Source organism: Olea europaea, chromosome 23, assembly GCF_002742605.1.
Source record: "Olea europaea var. sylvestris chromosome 23, O_europaea_v1, whole genome shotgun sequence".
NCBI lineage: Eukaryota > Viridiplantae > Streptophyta > Magnoliopsida > Lamiales > Oleaceae > Olea > Olea europaea.
Window position 1 is genome coordinate 7769258 of NC_036259.1, and position 20178 is coordinate 7789435.

Here is a 20178-nt window from a genome sequence, read left to right on the forward strand (position 1 = left end):
TATATTCATCTTATCCTAATCATTTACCTTTTCCCATCAAATTTGCCAATGTTCAACACATCAAGTACCTTCCAAGTTCCCTCAATTGTAAATTATTCACTCCCCCTGTATGTACACATCTATTTCCCCCCTTTCTAAATATTTTCAGAGGGTTGAAAATGTTTGATTTGTTGTAATACTGGTTTACATACACTTGATGATTGATTTTTGGGAGATCATAGATATCGCTATTGAATTGATGGTTAAAAAGTTAAATCACTGATAGGTATTTGTGAAGTCAGATAATGAAATTAAACGTCGAAAAGTTAAACTTTTTTTAGAGAATTTTTGTATAATAAATGAAAGAGCTTTGCTACTTTAAACTTGGTTATATACAAATGATTCTTCCTATATTTATAGGCAAAGTCATTTTGAATAAATGGTTAGGATCAATTTGAACCTATGGTTAAGATTTAGTTTTTACAAATTTCTACAATTAAATAATCCAATAAGCACCCACGTTTTCTATCATAAAAATATTGGTTTTGCTCTCAAGGATGTTCTTTCAACATATCGTCTGTCTTACCAAATCCGTCACTCCGCCTTCCTTGTCAGCATCCCATCTGCCTGCATAATCTCTAACATATCGATAATAAACAAAGAAATGAAGCAATAATGTTTTTCCTTCAGTATTTTAGTGGGTAGTGTCTGTCCTGAACTCTGAAGCAATAGTCGGTCACTAGGCGCTGCCCCTTCCTCCTAGACTTCTCATGCTAAGAAATGTTTTGAGTTGCTAAACAAATCCAAGTACGATCACATTTAAACAACCTGTTACTAAAATAGAAAAAAGGTAATTAGAAATATTATTGGAATTGTATAAAAAATAATGGAATGAAACATCACAATAAACATAGTAACAATAAAATTAGAGGAAATTATTGTTGAGATAGTTGTGGTATTGAAAGGAATCGAGACATGTGTTGTACACAATTTTCTTAAAACAGATTCGCCCGTGCAAGAGAACTGATGACGTCTGTCTCCCAAGATACAATGGTTAAAAGTAGTTAACTCACACCTCGTCACATCTTCAAGTGAACTAAAAATATTCATCATTCTATCACTAAGCTAGAACAAAAAACTAAACTATCTAAGTTACTAAGAACTGAACTCTTGAAACAAAGAGGAGAGGAAAGATATAATTAATCCTTTAAAAAATTGAAAATTCAAATAATGAATTCATCTCACTTTGATAACACCTGCTTGGGAGTTTTGGGACAGCAGCTATGGGCATTTTTTTAAGAATCGATTTGGAGCGTTTATGAACGGACCAATTTTTAATTATTTTAGTGACAGTTTTTATAATAATTCAACCCATGCTTGGGAATTTAATTTATTGTCCTTCGGAACTAATTTTTTATGTTTAAATTAATATTTAACTTAAATTTAAAATTTTAAGTTAATATTTTTCTACTTTTAAGTAAATTCAACAATTATAAGTTACTTTTAAACAATTTTTACATAGAAATGAATTTTTACTTGTAAGTAATTTTTATATTTTATGAGCCCGCGTTTGAGCCACATTATTGTAAAAATGATAATGAAAAATATAATCGTTATAGGTTCACACAAGAGATAAAAAGTCAAATATAGTGGCTTGATGTAATGGAGAACTGTTATATTTTTCATTTTAATGAGGATAAAATGAGACTTAAAGTAATATTTTTTTCCTATTAGTAGTATTTTTACTTTAGGATATATATATATATATATATATATATATTTTTTTTTTTTTTTTTTTTTTTTTTTTTTTTTTTTTTAAAATTTTTTTTTTTTTGAATAAAATATATTAGTTGTAAATAATTAGTTTATAAAGGGTAAAATTAGAGGAGAATATAATAAATGACCAAATATCGCCAATTTGATGCGTTAAAAGAAATAGTGAAAAATACACTATATCGATTTGGATGATTTGTAGGACTGGGCAAAAATTTCGAATCGACTCAAACTTAATCGGACACCTCGAACTGAACTGAACCGAACCGAGCAGTTCTTCTCAAGTTAAAGACCCGAACGAATATCTGAATCGAGAACTGACGGTTCAGTTCAGTTCGGTTCTCGGTTCTAAATCGACACCGAAGAAATGAATTTTTCTACTTTTTTTAAATTTATTTATTTCAAATAAATCAAATTATTTTATTATTTTTAAATGAATTTGCTAACTAGTTAATTTAGCTCAAGCCCAAAAACATGATTTTCCTATTTCTAATTTTCAATCCGAGACCAATTTAATCAAATTGACCTAAGTTTTACCTAAATCAATTGTTCTACCATAGTTTCGTTTATACCTTTATGAAGAAAATGGAATTGAAGCTCAACAACTCCTCTCTTAATTATTGTAAGCTCGTTATTGTTCTCTTTATGAGATTTTAACAATTAAATCAACGAAGAACTCAGCAAAAAGAGACGCAAAAGACATATGAGATTGGACTACGTTATTTTGTAAGAGTTAAGATTGAATACGTCATTAGTTGAATTAATGTAGTTTTGTAAATATTAAAAAATCAATTATAGTACAAAACCTGAAAATCGAATGGAATTGAACCCAAATGTTTGTATAATTAAATTTGGATTTGGCGGTTCCACTTACTAAATACCTAAAAATTTCGAATTCAGTTCTGTTCTCGTTAGAATCGAATCGAACCGAATCATGCCCACCCCTAGTGATTTGTAAATAGGGCTGGACAAAACTCCAAAATCGAATCGAATCGAATCAAGCGGTTCTTTTTAAGTTAAAAATACCCGAATAAATATCTAAATTGAAAATCAACGTGTTTGGTTCGGTTCTCTGTTCTAAATTAAGAAACGAAGAATTGAATAAATATCAAATCTCCCTAATTTTTTTAATCAATTTTATTTTAAATATATCAAATTATTTTATTCTTTCTAAATAAATTTGCTAACTAATTAATTTTGCTCAAACTCAAAAATATGATTTTTCTATTTCTAATTCTCATTACAAAGCCAACTTAATCAAATTGAGCTAAGGTTTCTTAAAATTTATTACTCTACTGTAGTGTCTTTTCTACCGTTTTGGAGAAATCGAAATGAAGCTCGACAACGCCTCTTTTAATTATTGTGAGCTCACTATCTTCCTCTTTCTGTAATTTTAACAATAAGATCTATGAAGAATTAAAAAATTTAATTAAAATACGGAACCTGAGAACCGAATAAAACCAAAATGATTCGAACGGAACCAAATGGAACCGAACCCAAACAGTTCTATAATTAAATTTGGATCCGAAGGCTCCATTTACTAAATATCCAAAAATTTCGAATCCGATTCAATTCCCGTTAGAACCGAACCAAATTAAATTGGACCATGTCCAACCCATTTGTAAATCATCCAAAACTAATGTTAGAAAAATAGTAAGCGCGGATTTTCTCAACGCCTTATAAACAGAGTGTCACTCAAAATCGTTTAAAAGCAGTGAAAAAAACCTCCCAAGCAGCCAGCCACCATAGATTCTAATTTTACTATTAGTGTCTGGCTACTAGTTTTAAAAGTTAGGAACAAAGGTTGCAATTTCCTTCTATGATTTTGTAAATCCACGAAGATTTAAATATTATTTTAATGAATAATCAAGATTGTAATTTTAAAATTTCACCGTATCCATTTCTCTTAAATTCAATTATATGAGTTTTTTCGTTACTATTTGTGGACATCGTCTTATGTTGCAAATATTTTTATATTATAAATAAACTCGAACACTCAAGCTCGAACACATTATTGGCTATGAAAGTATTTTTAAGCTCTTCTGTCGTGAGGTAGTATAAAAATTTGTTTATCTTTACGTTCATCCCAAAATATCATTAATTTCTAACACATGACCTGTGAAGTGTATGATGAGTGTGGGTTAGACCATTTTATCTTTTCTTTTGTTGACGTATATAATCGGCAATAATAATGGGAGAGAAGTTTGTTTATGTTTATATGCATGAAAAAAATCACTTTTTAATCAAATATCTAATATATTAAATTCTCATAAATTAGTGATTGTGAGACTCGAGCTCGTAACTTTTGTTTGCTCGATATAATGTTGAATCATTTAATTTAAAAGTTTAATATTTAAAAATAAATCTAATAAATAAAAGGAAAAAAAAAAAGAAAAAAGAAATATACTATAACAACTTAAAATTATAATTTTGTGTGACTCACATATTCAATTTTAAGTTTAAATCTATTAAATGATGGATTAATTAATTGCCACAATTGTTGGGATTTTGTATGTAAAATTGGTTTACATAATTATTTAAGTGAAATTCTTAATTTGGTGAATAAGAAATTAAGCCAAATATAAAGTCGCTTAATACTTAAAATTATTGAAAAATCGTATAGAATATTGTGGAATATTCTAGAAATACGTGGATGAAAAGTGTGTCTTTTCATGTGAAAGATTATGACTCTTGGTATGGGTATGATTAATTTCCAATAATTGTGTCTCTTAATGTATAGAAATAAATTCCAAGAGATGTGACTCTTGGTATACTTGTGTCTTTTGACATACCTTTCCAACTACTATATATAGACCCCATATGTTAGAATTTTATAATTCAAGAAATTCAAGAAAAGTCATAGATACCATATCATTTCATTCCAATTTACACTTTGATTTTGCATAAAACATTTGCATCAAAGTCACGGTCACAGTCATGGTCATGGTCATGATAGAGAGGGAATTTCGTTCGAGTTCGCTGGTCGAAGTCATTTGGCGTGCTCATATGACTCGACGTGGTCGTTGTATCTTGGGAGATGATTGCCGAAAAATCGTTAGCACCGATGCAGGGCAAATTCATCTTAAGGACAAAATGTCCAACACTTATCTCGGCCAAAAATTCATCACTTGCATCTTCATCCTCATTTTCTGATTTCCTTTTATTATGATTTGATTTCAGAAAATGATTAATCTAATTTATATATTTATATTGCAAGGTTCAATCGTTCAAGAATTGAAAGAGAAGGTTCCACGTTCATATTCTTCGGAATCGATAAATTCTTATTTTGTCTTCTTAAATCCAATTTCAGTAAGTTGGAATACGTTTCAATTTCATGCAAATAAACAATATGTTTATTGCGAATATAATATGCACAATTATCGGTATAATTTTCCAACAACAATAACCTTCCATAAGGTTATAGGATGGAAGCTATTATAGGAAAAAGAAAATCACCCACTTCTATGACGGAGTGATAAACGGAAGTGGTGTACTTCTTTATAAAAATGTCAGATGGTTCCTAATTGTTCGGACAAAATTCACAAGCATACAAGATTATTGACAAGTAATAGATTTAGTAAGTTAAAAGCAACGTCTCACAAAAAATAATTGTAATTATAGTTTACAAGTTATAATCAAATTCAATTCAATGTAACACAAAAGAGATTTGTTTTTGTTATTATTCTAATTTAAACTATAAGAGTAGTAAAAGATTAGTTTTTATCCAAAGATGAGATGAATTTATCGGATTTTAAAATCTACCTATTGATGTCTAGTTTCAATTCTTGTCTTATGTAAGGTAGTTTGATTAATGTATTCATGACAATTAACAATCCGTTAATATCTAATATTTTAGTACAAGATATATTAAATATATGCTTAACACGATTCGATCTTATTCTTAGTTTGAATTCATATGCAAAACATGTATTCAATCACAAGATTATTTCACAATATTGCACTCACCTTAAATATTATTCTTAACATCTATTACCTATTTATTAAATAAGTAGTTTTCTATTTTTTGTGAGTCTCCCAACACTACAAATAAACAATTAGCTATCTAAATGAGAAACATTCAAACAACACAACATTCATGCATATTTAATTAAAAACACAAAAATTGACTAAAAAATAATATGTCTTGAATTAAAAACTATAAATCAACGGTTTCATCATCCATCCAATATATAAAAGATTCAACTTAACATTGTCATATGACAATTACACAAAAGAAAGAGAAACGACGTCATCCGAAACTAAGAAACTTGAGAAGAATGTGAAAACATCAATTCTTCGCGTGAAAATCGACCCAAAAAATGATACTCTACTCCTTGAATGGAAAAGTATCTATTTTCTTGCTCTTCTATGATGAAACCGGGGTTTTTTCTTGTTCTCGACATGCATTCCAATTTATAGGGTGTAAAAAAACCGCATTCCATTGTTACCATAACAAAATAAGAAGAAATAAAAATTTCTCATTTTTGTACTAAGGTATGCACCTAGGCTAACCTAGAGCGCATTCCTGGATGATTTTGGTAGCCTTAGGCACCTCAAAATAGGCTAGGTCATGCGCCTGAGTGCATGCCCTAGTTCACGTGCTAGATAGTTTTCAGTCATTTTGTCATAACTTTCTCTTTCGACATTCGATTGAGGTGATTCAAAGTGCATTAAAAAGATAATTCAAAGGGATACAATTCTTTTTAAAATAACATTTTTCCGATTCGAATGTTTGCTATGCCAAAAATGGTCTCAATATTAGAATAAAAATTTGGATCATACATTTTTCGGTTGAAAATTGATGTGTGATAATACTTGACAATATTTCATTCCTTTTACTTCTTTTTTTCACCCAATTAACCCCTAGCACATCGCGAATCTTAATCTTGAGGTCTAACACAACTTTTGAGTATTTCCACTTTAGTCCCCAAAATTTAGATCTCTTACAATTTAGCCCATTTTTACCATCTTTTTTCAATATCTCCATTTATGTCGAATTATACCTAACAAACGCAATGCTCATAGAATTAAGGTATAATTCATCAAAATAACTTATAAATTCTTTAATTTAAAAGCTAAAATAAGTGCACAAAATACACTTATCAAACTCTCAAACTTAAATATTTGTTTATCTTGAAACAAACTATAGCCTAACTTTAAAACAAACACACAAACATGCAAAAGAATTTTTCTAGATAAATTGGCTTTTTTACCTCACGGTTCAAATTATGAGATTAAATCTATAAATAACTTCAAGGTTACATTACCAAAATCAATATTCACGTTCCAATGCAAAATTGATGTTTATATGTCAAGAATTAACCATAACATCATGAATTCACAAGTTGTTTCATTCCCGACCCTTAGTGGTCAAATTTGTCATTTCATCACTCGTAAAATTCATACACCCCAAACTTGTGATTTTTACTCTCTACCAATTTAGGTTGAATCTTTATACTTATCATCACCTCTCTATTTTCGACAAATTTCACTAATTGTAATTTAACATTTCAAAAATAAGGAGTCTCCAAATATTTAATTGTTTCAATCTTCAAGACTCAACTAAGCTAATAATATCTTATCAAAAGTCAATTTTCTAAAATAAGTGTTTAGAGCTTAACCAAGGTAAGTGGAGTGTCTTCTGTTTCATGCGTCAACTTTTTCAAATCTTCTATTTGTTTTATTTGCAGCATTCTCTTCATTACCCATGTAGCAAGCTTTTGGTCAATAACTCCCAAGTCATATGACTTTAGGGTATTAGGTTTTGGACACCATTATATATTTCCGTCTTAATTAGTGCAATGTCCCTTATTAAATACCCATTCAAGCAAACCAACTTCTAACTTATGATTTTCACCTAATTTTATTTTATTAATTTTAGACGATCCACACTAGATTTTTCATATATAAAATTTCCATTTATATCCATACATTCCTACAACAGTAAAATCACTCCTAAACAATGCTAAATTTTGGTCAAATGATGTATAATGAAGCATGATATGGGTTTAGCGTCTAAGTTCTACTAGTTCAACCTATCAAGATATGAATCAACTCAATCTTCATAATGTCAAACTTAATTTACGTGTGTAAATAATATTAAGTTTTACATGGAAAAGTATCAATCAATCTAAGCATGCAACATATTCACAATTTATAAATCAATACACAATTTCAAGTATATTCATCATTGTCAGTCAGGTCATCTAACCAACACAAGCACACAACTAAAATCAGGAAATATATAATTTTTAACTAAATTATGATAAACACTCAACAACAAATAAAAAGTACAAAACTCAACTTTTTCCATCCCAAACTTAAAGTAGATATTGTCCTCAATATTTTAAAGCATGAACAAGCATATAAAGGGACGGGGAAGAAAAAAACAATACTCCCTGAATTTAGTCGGAGGTGGTGGCTGCAATGACATGAAGTGTAAGAGCTAGATTGTCCTTTTGATTATGTCTTCCCTTTGGTCAATGTTAGTTTTGATAGTTCGATGATATCATGTTCCTATAAAATGAAGAACCATCAAATATTAAAGACCAAATAACCTGGAGCAAGTATTACTTAGCCCAAACATCTCATAAACCAAAAATAAATTCAATGACCGAAAGAAAATGAAATCTAGATGGTGATACTTAATTAAAATTAAACTAAACTATCTTATATCTAAAAATCATAATAAATAAAAGGGAAATAAAATTGGGTTGCCTCTAATAAGCACTTGTTTATAGTCCTTAACTTGACTTTAGTTGTTTTGACTACTCATAGTGGCTTGAAAAATGAATTTTTGACCTTGCTCTCGCACACATTTGTAGTTTCATCCTTTACCATCCACTGCAAAAAAAAATAAAAAATAAAAATTGAAGTTGATCCTTTTTAATTCTAACCAGTCCATCCAAACCTCTCTTGCAGTGATGGCTTGCATAGTCATCCTTTTCTTCTACTTTCACTTTCTGAAAATCCTCAAGATATGATGGTTGCCTAGTTGGAGTGTTCATGGTGAAACTCTACTGCTTATCTTCCACCCTCAAGATTAGCTCATTTGTTTCAAAATCCACAAGGCACGAGTAGTTGATAGGAGTGGCCTTCCTAAAATAACTGGCAGCTGATGTGCTTTATCTATGTCCAGAATGATAAAATCAGTTGGAAAAATAAAATCTCCAACCTTGATGAGCATATATTCAACTATTCCATAAGGGTATTTTAATGTTCTATTCGCCAACTGCAGGATTGTTGTAGTTGCTTTTGGATTTCACAATCCTAGTTTCCTATAATGGGACAGAGGTATCAAATTAGTATTTTCTATAGAATCAACTAAAGCATTTATACTATCTAAATTTCCTATAGAACAAGGTATATTGAAACTCCCTAGGTCTTTCAATTTGGGCGAAAGCCTATGCTGTATGATCACTGCATTCTTAAAATAATGCAACTATCTCATGTTCGGGCAGCTTCCTCTTTTTAATAAACATCTTTTTTAGAAACTTAAAATAGTTTGGAATTTGAAGAATTGCATTAATGAAAGGAATGATGACATGCAGCTTTTTGAAGATCTCTAAGAATTATGTGAGCTGTCTCTCCAACTTGATGTTTTGCAACCTTTAAGGAAACGGGATTGGAGGTGTAAGTGGATTGATAAGAATAGTTACCTTAACCTATGGACTGTCTGAAGATTTTTATTGATTTTCCTTTTTTTTATTCTTCAAGTTGATGCACTCGTTTCTCGTCCATGGTATGTCCTGTTTATTCTTAATCTCTTTCCCTTTTGCACTAATATCTGGCAATCGAAAACCATTCCTAGTTGTAATGGCTTGAACCCATTCCTCGTTTTGCTACCTTTGTAGCCTTTAAGGAAATGGAATATGTGACATATAAGTATGTTTATATAGAGCAAATTTGATCCCTAACTAGTAGTCCATGTTATTCTCTATAGCTTTGATAGCATTACATGTTCCCATAGGTTCTTCTCTATATAGTTAAGTTAGGTAACATGTTATCTGTTGGACAATGTAGCTATTATCTACCCTAGCCAAATTTCTAAGATTTGGATAGAAGCCTGCTAATTCCAAATTGCAGTCTTAGTCTTGGTGATGTACTTAACGAATAGATCCTTCAAGGATAACCTCTAATCTTGTTGTTGCTGCATTTCTAGTAAATTATCCTTCATTCGTTTTCCAGCCCTGATTATTAACGAGCTAGATGATGGGATGCTTGTTCAAACCTGGATGATAGTTGTTGGGATAATGGTTGTTTTGTTGCCTCTAGAATTTTTGTGCATAGCTCACTTCTGCATACTGAAACATATGATTGGAAGCTAAAAGGTAACCAGCAATAATATGATCTACCCTACAACCTGTGCAAACTGGGGTCGGATGGTGTACCAAATTCACAAACTGAGATAGATTGTCAGGTTTCTATATTGTTGCTTCCATCTGTGCTTCTAATGCTATCACTGCTTCAATTTATGCATACCAGTTGCTTTCTTAGGAATACTCTCATAGAGATCAAAAGCATCATCAATTTCTATCTTCGCCACTGAACCACCTACTGAAGCATCTATTATATTACACAATTCAGGGTGTAGTCCATAATAGTATACATGTGCTTGCTTAGGAATGTCGAGCTTTGGATACTTTCTAAACGAGTTTTTGAACCTTTCCCATACTTTCGTATATGTCTCGAGATCCATCTGTTTAAAAGTATGAACTTCAGTTCGAATTTGATGGACTCGAAATAGTGAAAAGAGCTTCATGGTGAATTTTTGTATCATTTCATTCCACGATATGATACTTCCGATAGGTAATGGATGGAGCTATTCTCTTGCTCTTTCGAGCTATGAGGGAATAGACACATTCAGAATGCATATGATGATATCTCCTCGTAGCTAATGACTATATACAACATTAGAAAAACTTGATATTATGATGACTCTGGAAGAGATTGATGACATCAGGTCGAATGTGAGAATTAGCCTATCCGAGGGACAAGTAGATAATTGTAGGTTGCACTATCGTAGGCACTGGATTCACAAAATTCCCAACTAATATTCGGCCCTCATTGGCGATAGTTCTCCGTTTATCTGGTGAAGGTGGTTGAATTATATCTTGTATTCAATTCTTAGCTATTGCCCTTGTTTCTCTTTAAATTCTTCTACGCTCTTTGAATGTTCTTTCGATCTTAAGATCCAATGGTAGGAGCTCAATTTTTTCAGAATTTTGTATAAACTGTTTGATAACCTGAAAGAAGTAAGACAAAAGGAGATTAGGTAGTACAAAGCTTAAAACAAAGGAAAATATTGAATTTAATATAAACTAATAAACTAGAATTAAAACCATTATTTCTGGGCAATGGTGCTAAAAATTTGTACAAACAAAATCCACAAGCATACAAGATCGTTGACAGATAATAGATTTAGTGATTAAAAGTATCATCCCACAATGAATTATTGTAATTATAGTTTACTAGTTATAATCAAATTCGATTTAATGTAATTCAAAAGAATTTTGTTTTTTTATTATTCTAATTTAAACTATAAAAGCAATAAAAGATTGATTTTATCCAAAGATGAGATGAATGCATTGGATTTCAGAAACTACCTATTGATATCTATTTCTAATTTGTGACTTATGTAAGTTAACTTGATTAATGTGTTAATGACAATCAATGATCCATTAATATCTAACATTTTTTTTCAAGATATATTAAATCTATGCTTAATGCAATCCGATTTTATTCCTAGTCTAAATTCATATGCAAAGCACGCATTCAATCAGAGGATTATCTCACAAAATTGTGCAGACCATAAATATTATTCCTAATATCTATTGCTCTTGTATTAAACACGCAGTGTTCTACTTATTGTAAGTTTTTCAAGAGCAATAGATATTAGGAACTAGTTATCCAAATGATGATAGAACATTCAAACAACACAAGATTTATGCATATTTAATTAAGAATACAAGAGTTAGCTAAAAATAATAAGTCTTGAATTAAAAACTACAAATCAACGGTTTGATCATCCATTCAATACATAAAGATTTAGCCTAACATTACCATATGAAAATTACAAAAGAAAGAGAAACAACAACACCTGAGACTAAGAAACTTGAGAAGAATGTGAAATTTTCAATTCCTCGCTTGAAGCTCGACCCCAAAAGATGCAATCCCACTCATTGAATGTAAAAATCTTTAATTTCTTGCTCTTTTATAATGAAAACTAGGTTTTATCTTATCCTTGACGTGCATTCCAATGTACAGGGCATAAAAAGATTGCATTCCATTGTTACCAAAACAAAGTAAGAAGAAAAAATAAAAATTGGCCTAGGCGCTTGCCTGGATGATCTGGGTAGCCTTATACTCCTCAAAATAGGGTAGGGTGCACGCCTTGGTTAATGTGCTGGATAGTCATCAATGTTCTTATCATTACTTTTTTTCCCAACGTCCAATTAAGGTGATTTACAATGAGTTGAAAAGATAACTCAAAAGGTTACAATTCTTATAGAATTAACATTTTTTTTTTTCAATTTGAACGTTTGCTATACTAAAAATGTATCTCAATATAATGATGAAAATTCGGAGCATAACTTTTTCGATTGAAAATTAATGTGTAATAATAATTTGACTAAATTTCATCCATTTTACTTCTTTTCTTACCAATTGACCCCTAATACATCTCAAATCTTAATCTTGAGGTCTAACAAAAGTTTTGCGTATTTTCACTTTATATCCCAAATTTTGAATATCTTACAATTTAGCCCTTTTCACCATTTTTCTTCAACTCCGTCATTTATGTCGATTTGTACCTAACAAACACAATACACATAGATTAATCTATAATTCATCAAAATAACCTATAAATCCTATAAATTAAAGGCCAAAATAAGTGTATAAAATACACTCATCAAACCAAACTCGTATCATATTTTTACATAAATTTTCTCTCAAAATAAAAGTCATGTATTTTTTTTTCATCGGGAAAATGAGTTATGAAGTGGACGTTGGCTAGAGGCTTGTTGGTATTGCTAGGTCTTTTTTCTACCATAGACTTTTAATTACATCTTGAACAACACAGTTGAAGGTACACAATTAATTTACATGTAATATCAAAGTTATAACCTATTCTTTCGAAAAATATGCAAACAGAAACCAACATATATATTATCATTTAAATGAATAAAAACCTCTAGGATATATATTTTCGGAATGCATATTCTTGTTAGAATACAAATTTCCTCCTCGTCCAGAAACAAAGTTCCGCTCTCCCTTTCGACTTGAATGAAGGAGATCTTCAGTTCTAGCTTTCTCGCTTTAGAAGCCATTATCGTTGTCCTGACAGTCCACTCACTTGGGTAGTTACAGTTTAGAGAAATTCCTTGCAAGAATTTACTGGATGTCACAGGCATCTTGTATACATTGTTACAACCCAAATTTTTCTAGTCAAAATTTAAATGTTGACTAGCCAAAGTCAAAGTCAAAGTCAATTAAGGACTAAAATGAAATTAAATATTTTATTGGGGTTTATTTTATAATTGGCCATATATGAGGGTTAAATTGGCTAAAATTTAAAGTTGAGAATTCACTTATATATATTTTTGGAAGTTTAGGATTTATAAGTTATATTCTATTAAAGAAGAGGGACCTTCCTTTGCAATTTTGAACAAGTGGGCCTTTATATTCAAACTTTGACCATTTTTTTCTCTAAAATCACACACAAACACACACTAGAATGTGTGGAGTGAGAGAGAACGTAGAGAAGAGGGAAAACCAAGGAAAAAGGGAAGAAAAGAAAAAGAAATGAAGGAAAAAAGAAGAAGAAAGAAGAAATCTTGTGCCAACTACTTCAATCTTGTTTATTTAATTCTTCAAGAGGTAAGATTAAGAATTTATGGTTTAGTTTTTGTAAATTTTTGTTTAGGGTTTTAAATTTATAGCTTATACTTGAAAAATATGATAAGGAAGCTAACTATTTGAGTATTTGGAGTTAGTTATTCTAGTGGATTGGAAGAAATGATATTTAGATATTAGGGTTTTGTTATATGTGGGTTAATCCAAAAATTTGGGGAAAAATTAGCATTTTTGTTATTTTCCTTGTGATTGTTGTATGGTATTAAGTTTGATTGGTTGAAAATAACTTATCTTATGCTTGAGTTCTCACTTTGGATGAATATGAAGAATATAAGAAAGGAGCTTTTGATAAGATTTATGTATTTAGTTAAAAGAGAATTTAAATAAGGAATGTGGATGATTATTATCATGAAAAGCTTGTTGAATCTTCATGTGGTAGCCGGGAAAGGTTGGTATTAACGAGTTAAGGATGTAGAGTGATTCAAAATTAAGTGAACATATGTTTAAGTAACCAATGAAATATAAATATTAAGTCTCAGCTTATTGCTTATTGAGGGATATATATTTTATTTTGATGATAAGAAGGGGTTATTATTGAGAAATCCTTTGTAACTGTATGTGGATGGAATTGAAGTGGCTTATATTTATGATAGTTTCAGGAGGGGATTTGGACGTGGGAGCAGCATACCAGCCCCGTTAGTCCAGCTTATATCTGTGAGTGGAGAATCTACGTCTTCAAAAAGAAGATTTTTCTTTTTATTTTACAGAAACATGTTAATTACATGAAATGCTTTATTTTCGAGAATTAGTAAATGAGCATGATTGTTTTGAAATTATCATAAAATAATTGATGTGATTATCTTACTCTAGTGCACTGAGGGGCTACGACCGTGTACTAGAGTCATGTATTTAACTCTTATCCACTGAAGGGCTACGTCCGTGGGTAAAGGTATCCAATATACACTGAGGGGCTACAGCCGTATGTAAAGGTAATTCTTATCGACTGAGGGGCTACGATCGTGGGTAAAGGTATCTATTATACACTGAGGGGCTACATCCGTGTATAAGGATGATTATGTTGTTTCCATCTTGTACACTGAGGGATTACGACCGTGCACAGAATATTGATCAGATGGTTTATGTACATATGATTTATAGCTTTTAGATCATTAGTAGATGTTTACATGTGATATATTTTGATGATGTGAATTTTAATTATATAGTGGATTATTAGTCTTCAACTTACATTTTCCCGTTTATAGTTCAGCTTGTGGATTTTAGATTATGGTTTTAGATTATTGAATTGTCTAATGTACTTACTCATCTGGTTGTATATATTTATATATGACAGTACAACCATCTTTTAAACACTCCACTCACTGGGATTATTATCTCATATTTTTCTTAACTTTTCCTTAGAGGAGGCTGTTGACTGAGCTGTGGTGGAGATTATTTTTATAGTTGATAAGTGTGTTTTTACACACTTATTTAGATCACAAACATGACTTAATTATAAGCAAAATATTTAAATTGTGACTTAATCTCATTGAATTCATAGGTGTTTCTATGGAAATGGTGGAATTCAGGAGAAAAGAGCTGAAAAAGGACAAAAATGGAGCAAAGTGATAGTTTAGGGATCAAAGTGTAATTATCCAAAAGATGGTCCGAAGGACAAATCAAGGAAGTGAATGAGCTAAGTACAAATTTGGTAATATTATGAGATGATGGAAATAAAAGAAACAAGCAAAAAGGACAAAAATGAATCAAACTGAAAGTTCAGGGTCCAAGTTGCAAATAATCCATAGATGAGACGGGAAATGGAATGAAGATTCAAGAGTGTTAGAGGTCAATCGGATGAGGAAAGGAATCAAAGAGGTGAAATATGGTCGAAGTATTATCAAGTATTACCTTTCAGGCGAAAAAACTATGCTCGTGATTTTTAGTCTCTACTTGAGATTCATTTTTGGCATAGTAAACATCAGAATTTGAGAAGGCCTATTTCTATCAAAAGTGTATATCTTTGAGTTTTCTTCCCAATTCACTTTGAATCATATCAATCGGAGATCAGAAGAGAAAGTTATAATCAAAATACTAAAAACTATCCGGCAAAAAGAATGATATAACTATGCGGTCGCATGGTATAAACTTCTATGCGGTCGCATAGAGGCCTCCCGAGAATTTTTTCTCAAATTTTTTTTTACTCTATGCGATAGCATAGAAATGTACTATGCGGTCGCATAGAACAAGATTCGGGGTCAATTCTGCAGTTTCCTTTTACGATTGAAACTCTTTTGGTAACATAATTTTCAAGCAATATAAATACCAAAAGACATCCAAAAAGAGAGAGAACATAATTGGAGGCAGAAAAACACTTCTTAGAGAAGATTTTGAGCACAAGAACGAAGATTGGTATGAAGAGCTTCAAGATTTCTTCAAGATCTCATAACCCGGTGATGCCTTTTATTCAAAACCTAATGTATTTTGTTATTTCAACTATATTAGGCTAAATTCTCATGTGCTAGGAGATCGATGTACCATGTAGTTAGATCTTTAATTTTCTAGTTTTTCAATTTGACAGAAAGACATATTTATATTGTTTTGCATGATTTATATGCAATTATTGTTTCCGCAATTAAGGGCTCGTAATTGTGTGAGTTTGGGTGATTTATTCTTGCATTCGAGAGAATTGGAATAGGTTCAACATAATATAAATCATCATAGGGTCCGATAGGGGATAGAAATATACTACTATGCCCTACGTGAATCTTTAAGTGTTCATAAAATCACATGCATTTTTACATATGCACTTGTCATAGAAATATAGGCCGGTGGTATGTAGAAATGGATTTGATACATCTCGAGAGAGAGTATTGGATAGACTTACGAACATTGATTCATCACAATTGAAGTGTGTTGTCACATTGTGAAACTAGGGTTTTAAAGTGATAATTGCATGAGAAATTGTGATTCTAGTGTGTTTAATTTCTATTGATTACAACAAACGTGCGTTCTTAACATTTGATTTCATTCTAGAGTGTTAAAAAATATTGTTTTGCATATTTAATTTAAGTCAATCATAAAAATTGCATTATTAGGGTTTTCTTTCCAAAATTAGGGTTTCAATTAGGTTCACGTCCACTTTAGTAATTTAGTTTCGATTAAGGCGATGATAAGTAAAATTGAACTAATCAATCTTTGTGGGACGATATTCGAACTCATTTAATCCACTTTATTACTTGTTAACGAACCGTACACTTGCGGTAGTTTTAAATCGAAAGAAATAATTTTGTGAACAATAGTTTTGCAGCCATTACTACCACCAATTGTAGGTTTTTTTGTTTGAAATTGTGTAATTATCAAGTGAAATATTTGCATCATATTGGAGGAATTTTTTTGGTATTTATATGCACCAATGATCATGATGGAATATTGTAATCTAAATTGCCTTCTATTATCCTTTTGAGAGGCAGTTATGATGAAAATGATATGGATGTTTTTGGCTAGACGAGCGAATGATATTATTATGTTGGTATGTTAGAGTTCAGAAAGATTTTAATTGGTCAAATGAAGCTTTATTATTAAAATTTACCTTGGTGATGATTCTAGTGCCTAGCTGGCACTTATCATTGACGCACGTCACGTCTTGAGTCTTGGGACGGGATGTGTCAAGTGGTATCAGAGCATGGTTCAAGAGTCTCTGGGATATGCTGTATTTATTCTGATCTTTCAACATGTTATGCATATTGTTGGTTAAGGATGCAAAGTGGCAGAGCGAGTTGGCGTAGAAACCAACCACCTGAAAATCTAAATGCCCCTACAACAGAAGATGTCGGTGAGGCATCAATTCATCAGACGCAAGGACTGCCGACACAGGGTAATGTGGTTGGAAATGATCCCCTATTCGACAGACTCGCTACAGCCATTACCTCTATTCTTCCCAACCCAGATAGAGATACTAGTATCGAGAGGGCAATTAAGCTCGGTGCTAAACATTTTGGCGCACGTCACGTCTTGAGTCTTGGGACGGGATGTGTCAAGTGGTATCAGAGCATGGTTCAAGAGTCTCTGGGATGTGCTATATTTATTCTGATCTTTCAACATGTTATGCATATTGTAGGTTAAGGATGTGTTGTGGGAGAGCGGGCAGGCGTAGAAACCAACCACCTGAAAATCCAAATGCCCTTACAAGAGAAGATGTCGGTGAGGCATAAGTTGATCAGACGCAAGGACTATCGACACAGGGTAACGTGGTTGGAAATGATCCCCTATTCGATAGACTCGCTACAGCCATTACTCTATTCTTCCCAACCTAGATAGAGATACTAGCATCGAGAGGGCAATTAAGTTCGGTGCTAAACATTTTGTGGGCACAACTAACCCTGCTGATGCTGAGGAATGGTGAGGAATTTAGAAAGTATTTTTGATGTTATGGATTGTTCTGAGGAAAAGAAACTATGCCTTGCTACTTTCTTGCTGAAAGGTGTGGCAGCTGACTGGTGGGTTGCTTTTCAAAGCAGGTATCGTGAAGCCAGTAACATCACATGGGCTATTTTTAGAGATGCTTTCTTTGAGACTTACTATCCTCTTTCATACAAGAATACCAAGCAAAATGAGTTCTTGAGACTGACTCAAGGTTCAATGACTGTTTCTGAATATCACACCAAGTTTGTGGAGCTTTCAAAGTATGCATTAGTTCTAGTAAATGAGGAGAATGACAAACGTAAACGATTTGAAGAGAACTTGAGGCTTGATATTAGGGCGATGGTGACGGGGCACGGACATGCCATATTTGGTCCACTAGTTGAGGCGGCCTTGAGAGTCGAGGCAGCATTACAAGTAGGACAGAGTCAGGGGATTCAGTTAGCTATTCGGTAAAATCAAAGTCAGACAGGAACCTCTAGTGGACAGCATAAAAAGAACAGAAGAAGATTTTGGCCTGGTGTTACTCATACTGGGAGTTTCAAGTCGAGATCTCAGAGTTTTGGATCCAATCAAGAATCCGATCATAGTCATAACTCCATCAACCAACTAACACATCGTCAATCTTCAGTTCAGAGGGCTATGGCCTCGAGACCTATCGACGGCCTTAGTCGTACTCAATATCCTCCTTGTCATATTTGTGGAAAACTCTATCTTGGAAAGTGTCTTAAGGGTACCAATGGATGATTTGTGTACGGACAAGAGGGACATTTAAGGAAAGATTATCCAGCTCGATTTCAGGAGGGAGGCTCATCTCAGGGGACAAGTATACAGATAGGGACTAGTGATGCCAGATCGAGATAGAATGAAAAGGAAATTTTGACAAGTAATGTAGGTTCGACTAGTAGAGTACAGACTGATGTAGCCAGTGGCAGTGATTCCAGGCAGAGGGGATAGTCAGGACGTACTCAGACTCAGGGCAGAGTGTTTGCTATAACATAATAGGAGGCCGAAGAATCACCTGACGTAGTTATGGGTATGTTATCTATTTTTAGTAGAAATGCTTGTTCTTTAATTAATTTGGGTGCTACACATTCCTTTATTTCTCATGCACTTGCTAGCCATGCTAATAAAATGTCAAAGCCTTTAGACAGTGAATTAGTAGTAATGACTCCTGTAGGGGATTTACTTTTAGCTAGTTGGGTATACAAAGATTGTGGGATTAGAGTGAACGATCATGAGTTGAAAGCAGATCTAATTCTACTCGATATTCATGATTTTAATGTTATTTTGGGGATGGACTTTTTATCTAGACATTGTGCTTTAGTCGATTGTTTTTGCAAGGAAGTGATATTTAGAAGTCCAGAAAATTTTGAAATTGTTCTCACTGAAGAGCGCAGAATTTTGTCATCTTGTATGATATCTATCCTTGATGCCCAAAGAATGCTCAAAAAATGTTGTCATGCATATTTGGCTCATGTGATTGATACTCAGATCACTAAGCTGGAAATTGACGATATATCAGTTGTGCGAGATTTTCCCGATGTCTTTCTAGAAGACCTTCCAGGATTACCCCCAGGCAGGGAGATCGAATTCTGTATTGATTTGATTTCTGGGACAGCACCTATTTCACAGGTACATTATCGAATGGCTCCGAAAGAGTTGAAAGAATTAAAGGTACAATTACAATATTTGGTGGATAAAGGTTTCATTAGACCCAGTGTATCTCTATAGGGAGTACATGTTTTATTTATGAAAAAGAAAGATGGCACAATGAGATTGTGTATTAACTATAGATAGTTGAATAAGATGACTATTCGCAATAAGTACCCTCTACCCAGCGTTGACGATTTGTTTGATCAACTTCGAGGTGCCTCAGTATTTTCAAAGATTAATTTGCGTTCAAGCTATCATCAACTCAAAATTAGGGATGTGGATGTACAGAAAACTGCTTTCAGGTCGCGATATGGGCATTATGAGTTTTTAGTGATGCCATTTGGGTTGACTAATGCCCCAGCTGCATTTATGGACTTGATGAATAAGGTAATTCACCCATATTTAAACAAATTTGTGATTTTTTTATTGACGATATATTGGTTTATTCTCACACTCGTAATGAACATGCTGAGCATTTGAGGATTATCTTGCAAACTT

At 32.3% G+C, this 20178-nt stretch overlaps 1 protein-coding gene and 1 long non-coding RNA gene across 2 annotated transcripts; both read left to right on the forward strand.

Annotated features, from left to right (window-relative positions):
• Positions 1-13592: 13592 nt before the first annotated feature.
• On the forward strand, positions 13593-14979 carry LOC111371895. The gene is made up of 3 exons (XR_002698667.1): positions 13593-13629; positions 14259-14319; positions 14476-14979. It is a non-coding gene; the product is annotated as an uncharacterized LOC111371895 (long non-coding RNA).
• A 3021-nt stretch (positions 14980-18000) lies between these two features.
• On the forward strand, positions 18001-19758 carry LOC111371986. The gene is made up of 2 exons (XM_022994126.1): positions 18001-18476; positions 19146-19758. Exons 1-2 carry the CDS (start codon positions 18001-18003, stop codon positions 19756-19758), a joined length of 1089 nt encoding a protein of 362 aa, XP_022849894.1.
• The last annotated feature ends 420 nt before the right edge of the window (positions 19759-20178 follow it).

Coding starts and splice junctions, on each gene's coding strand:
- LOC111371986 (XM_022994126.1), top strand. CDS start 18,001: ATGGTGAGGAATTTAGAAAGTATTTTTGATGTTATGGATTGTTCTGAG. Junction 18,477..19,145: donor GGGATTCAGTTAGCTATTCG/GTAAAATCAAAG, acceptor TGCACTTGCTAG/CCATGCTAATAAAATGTCAA.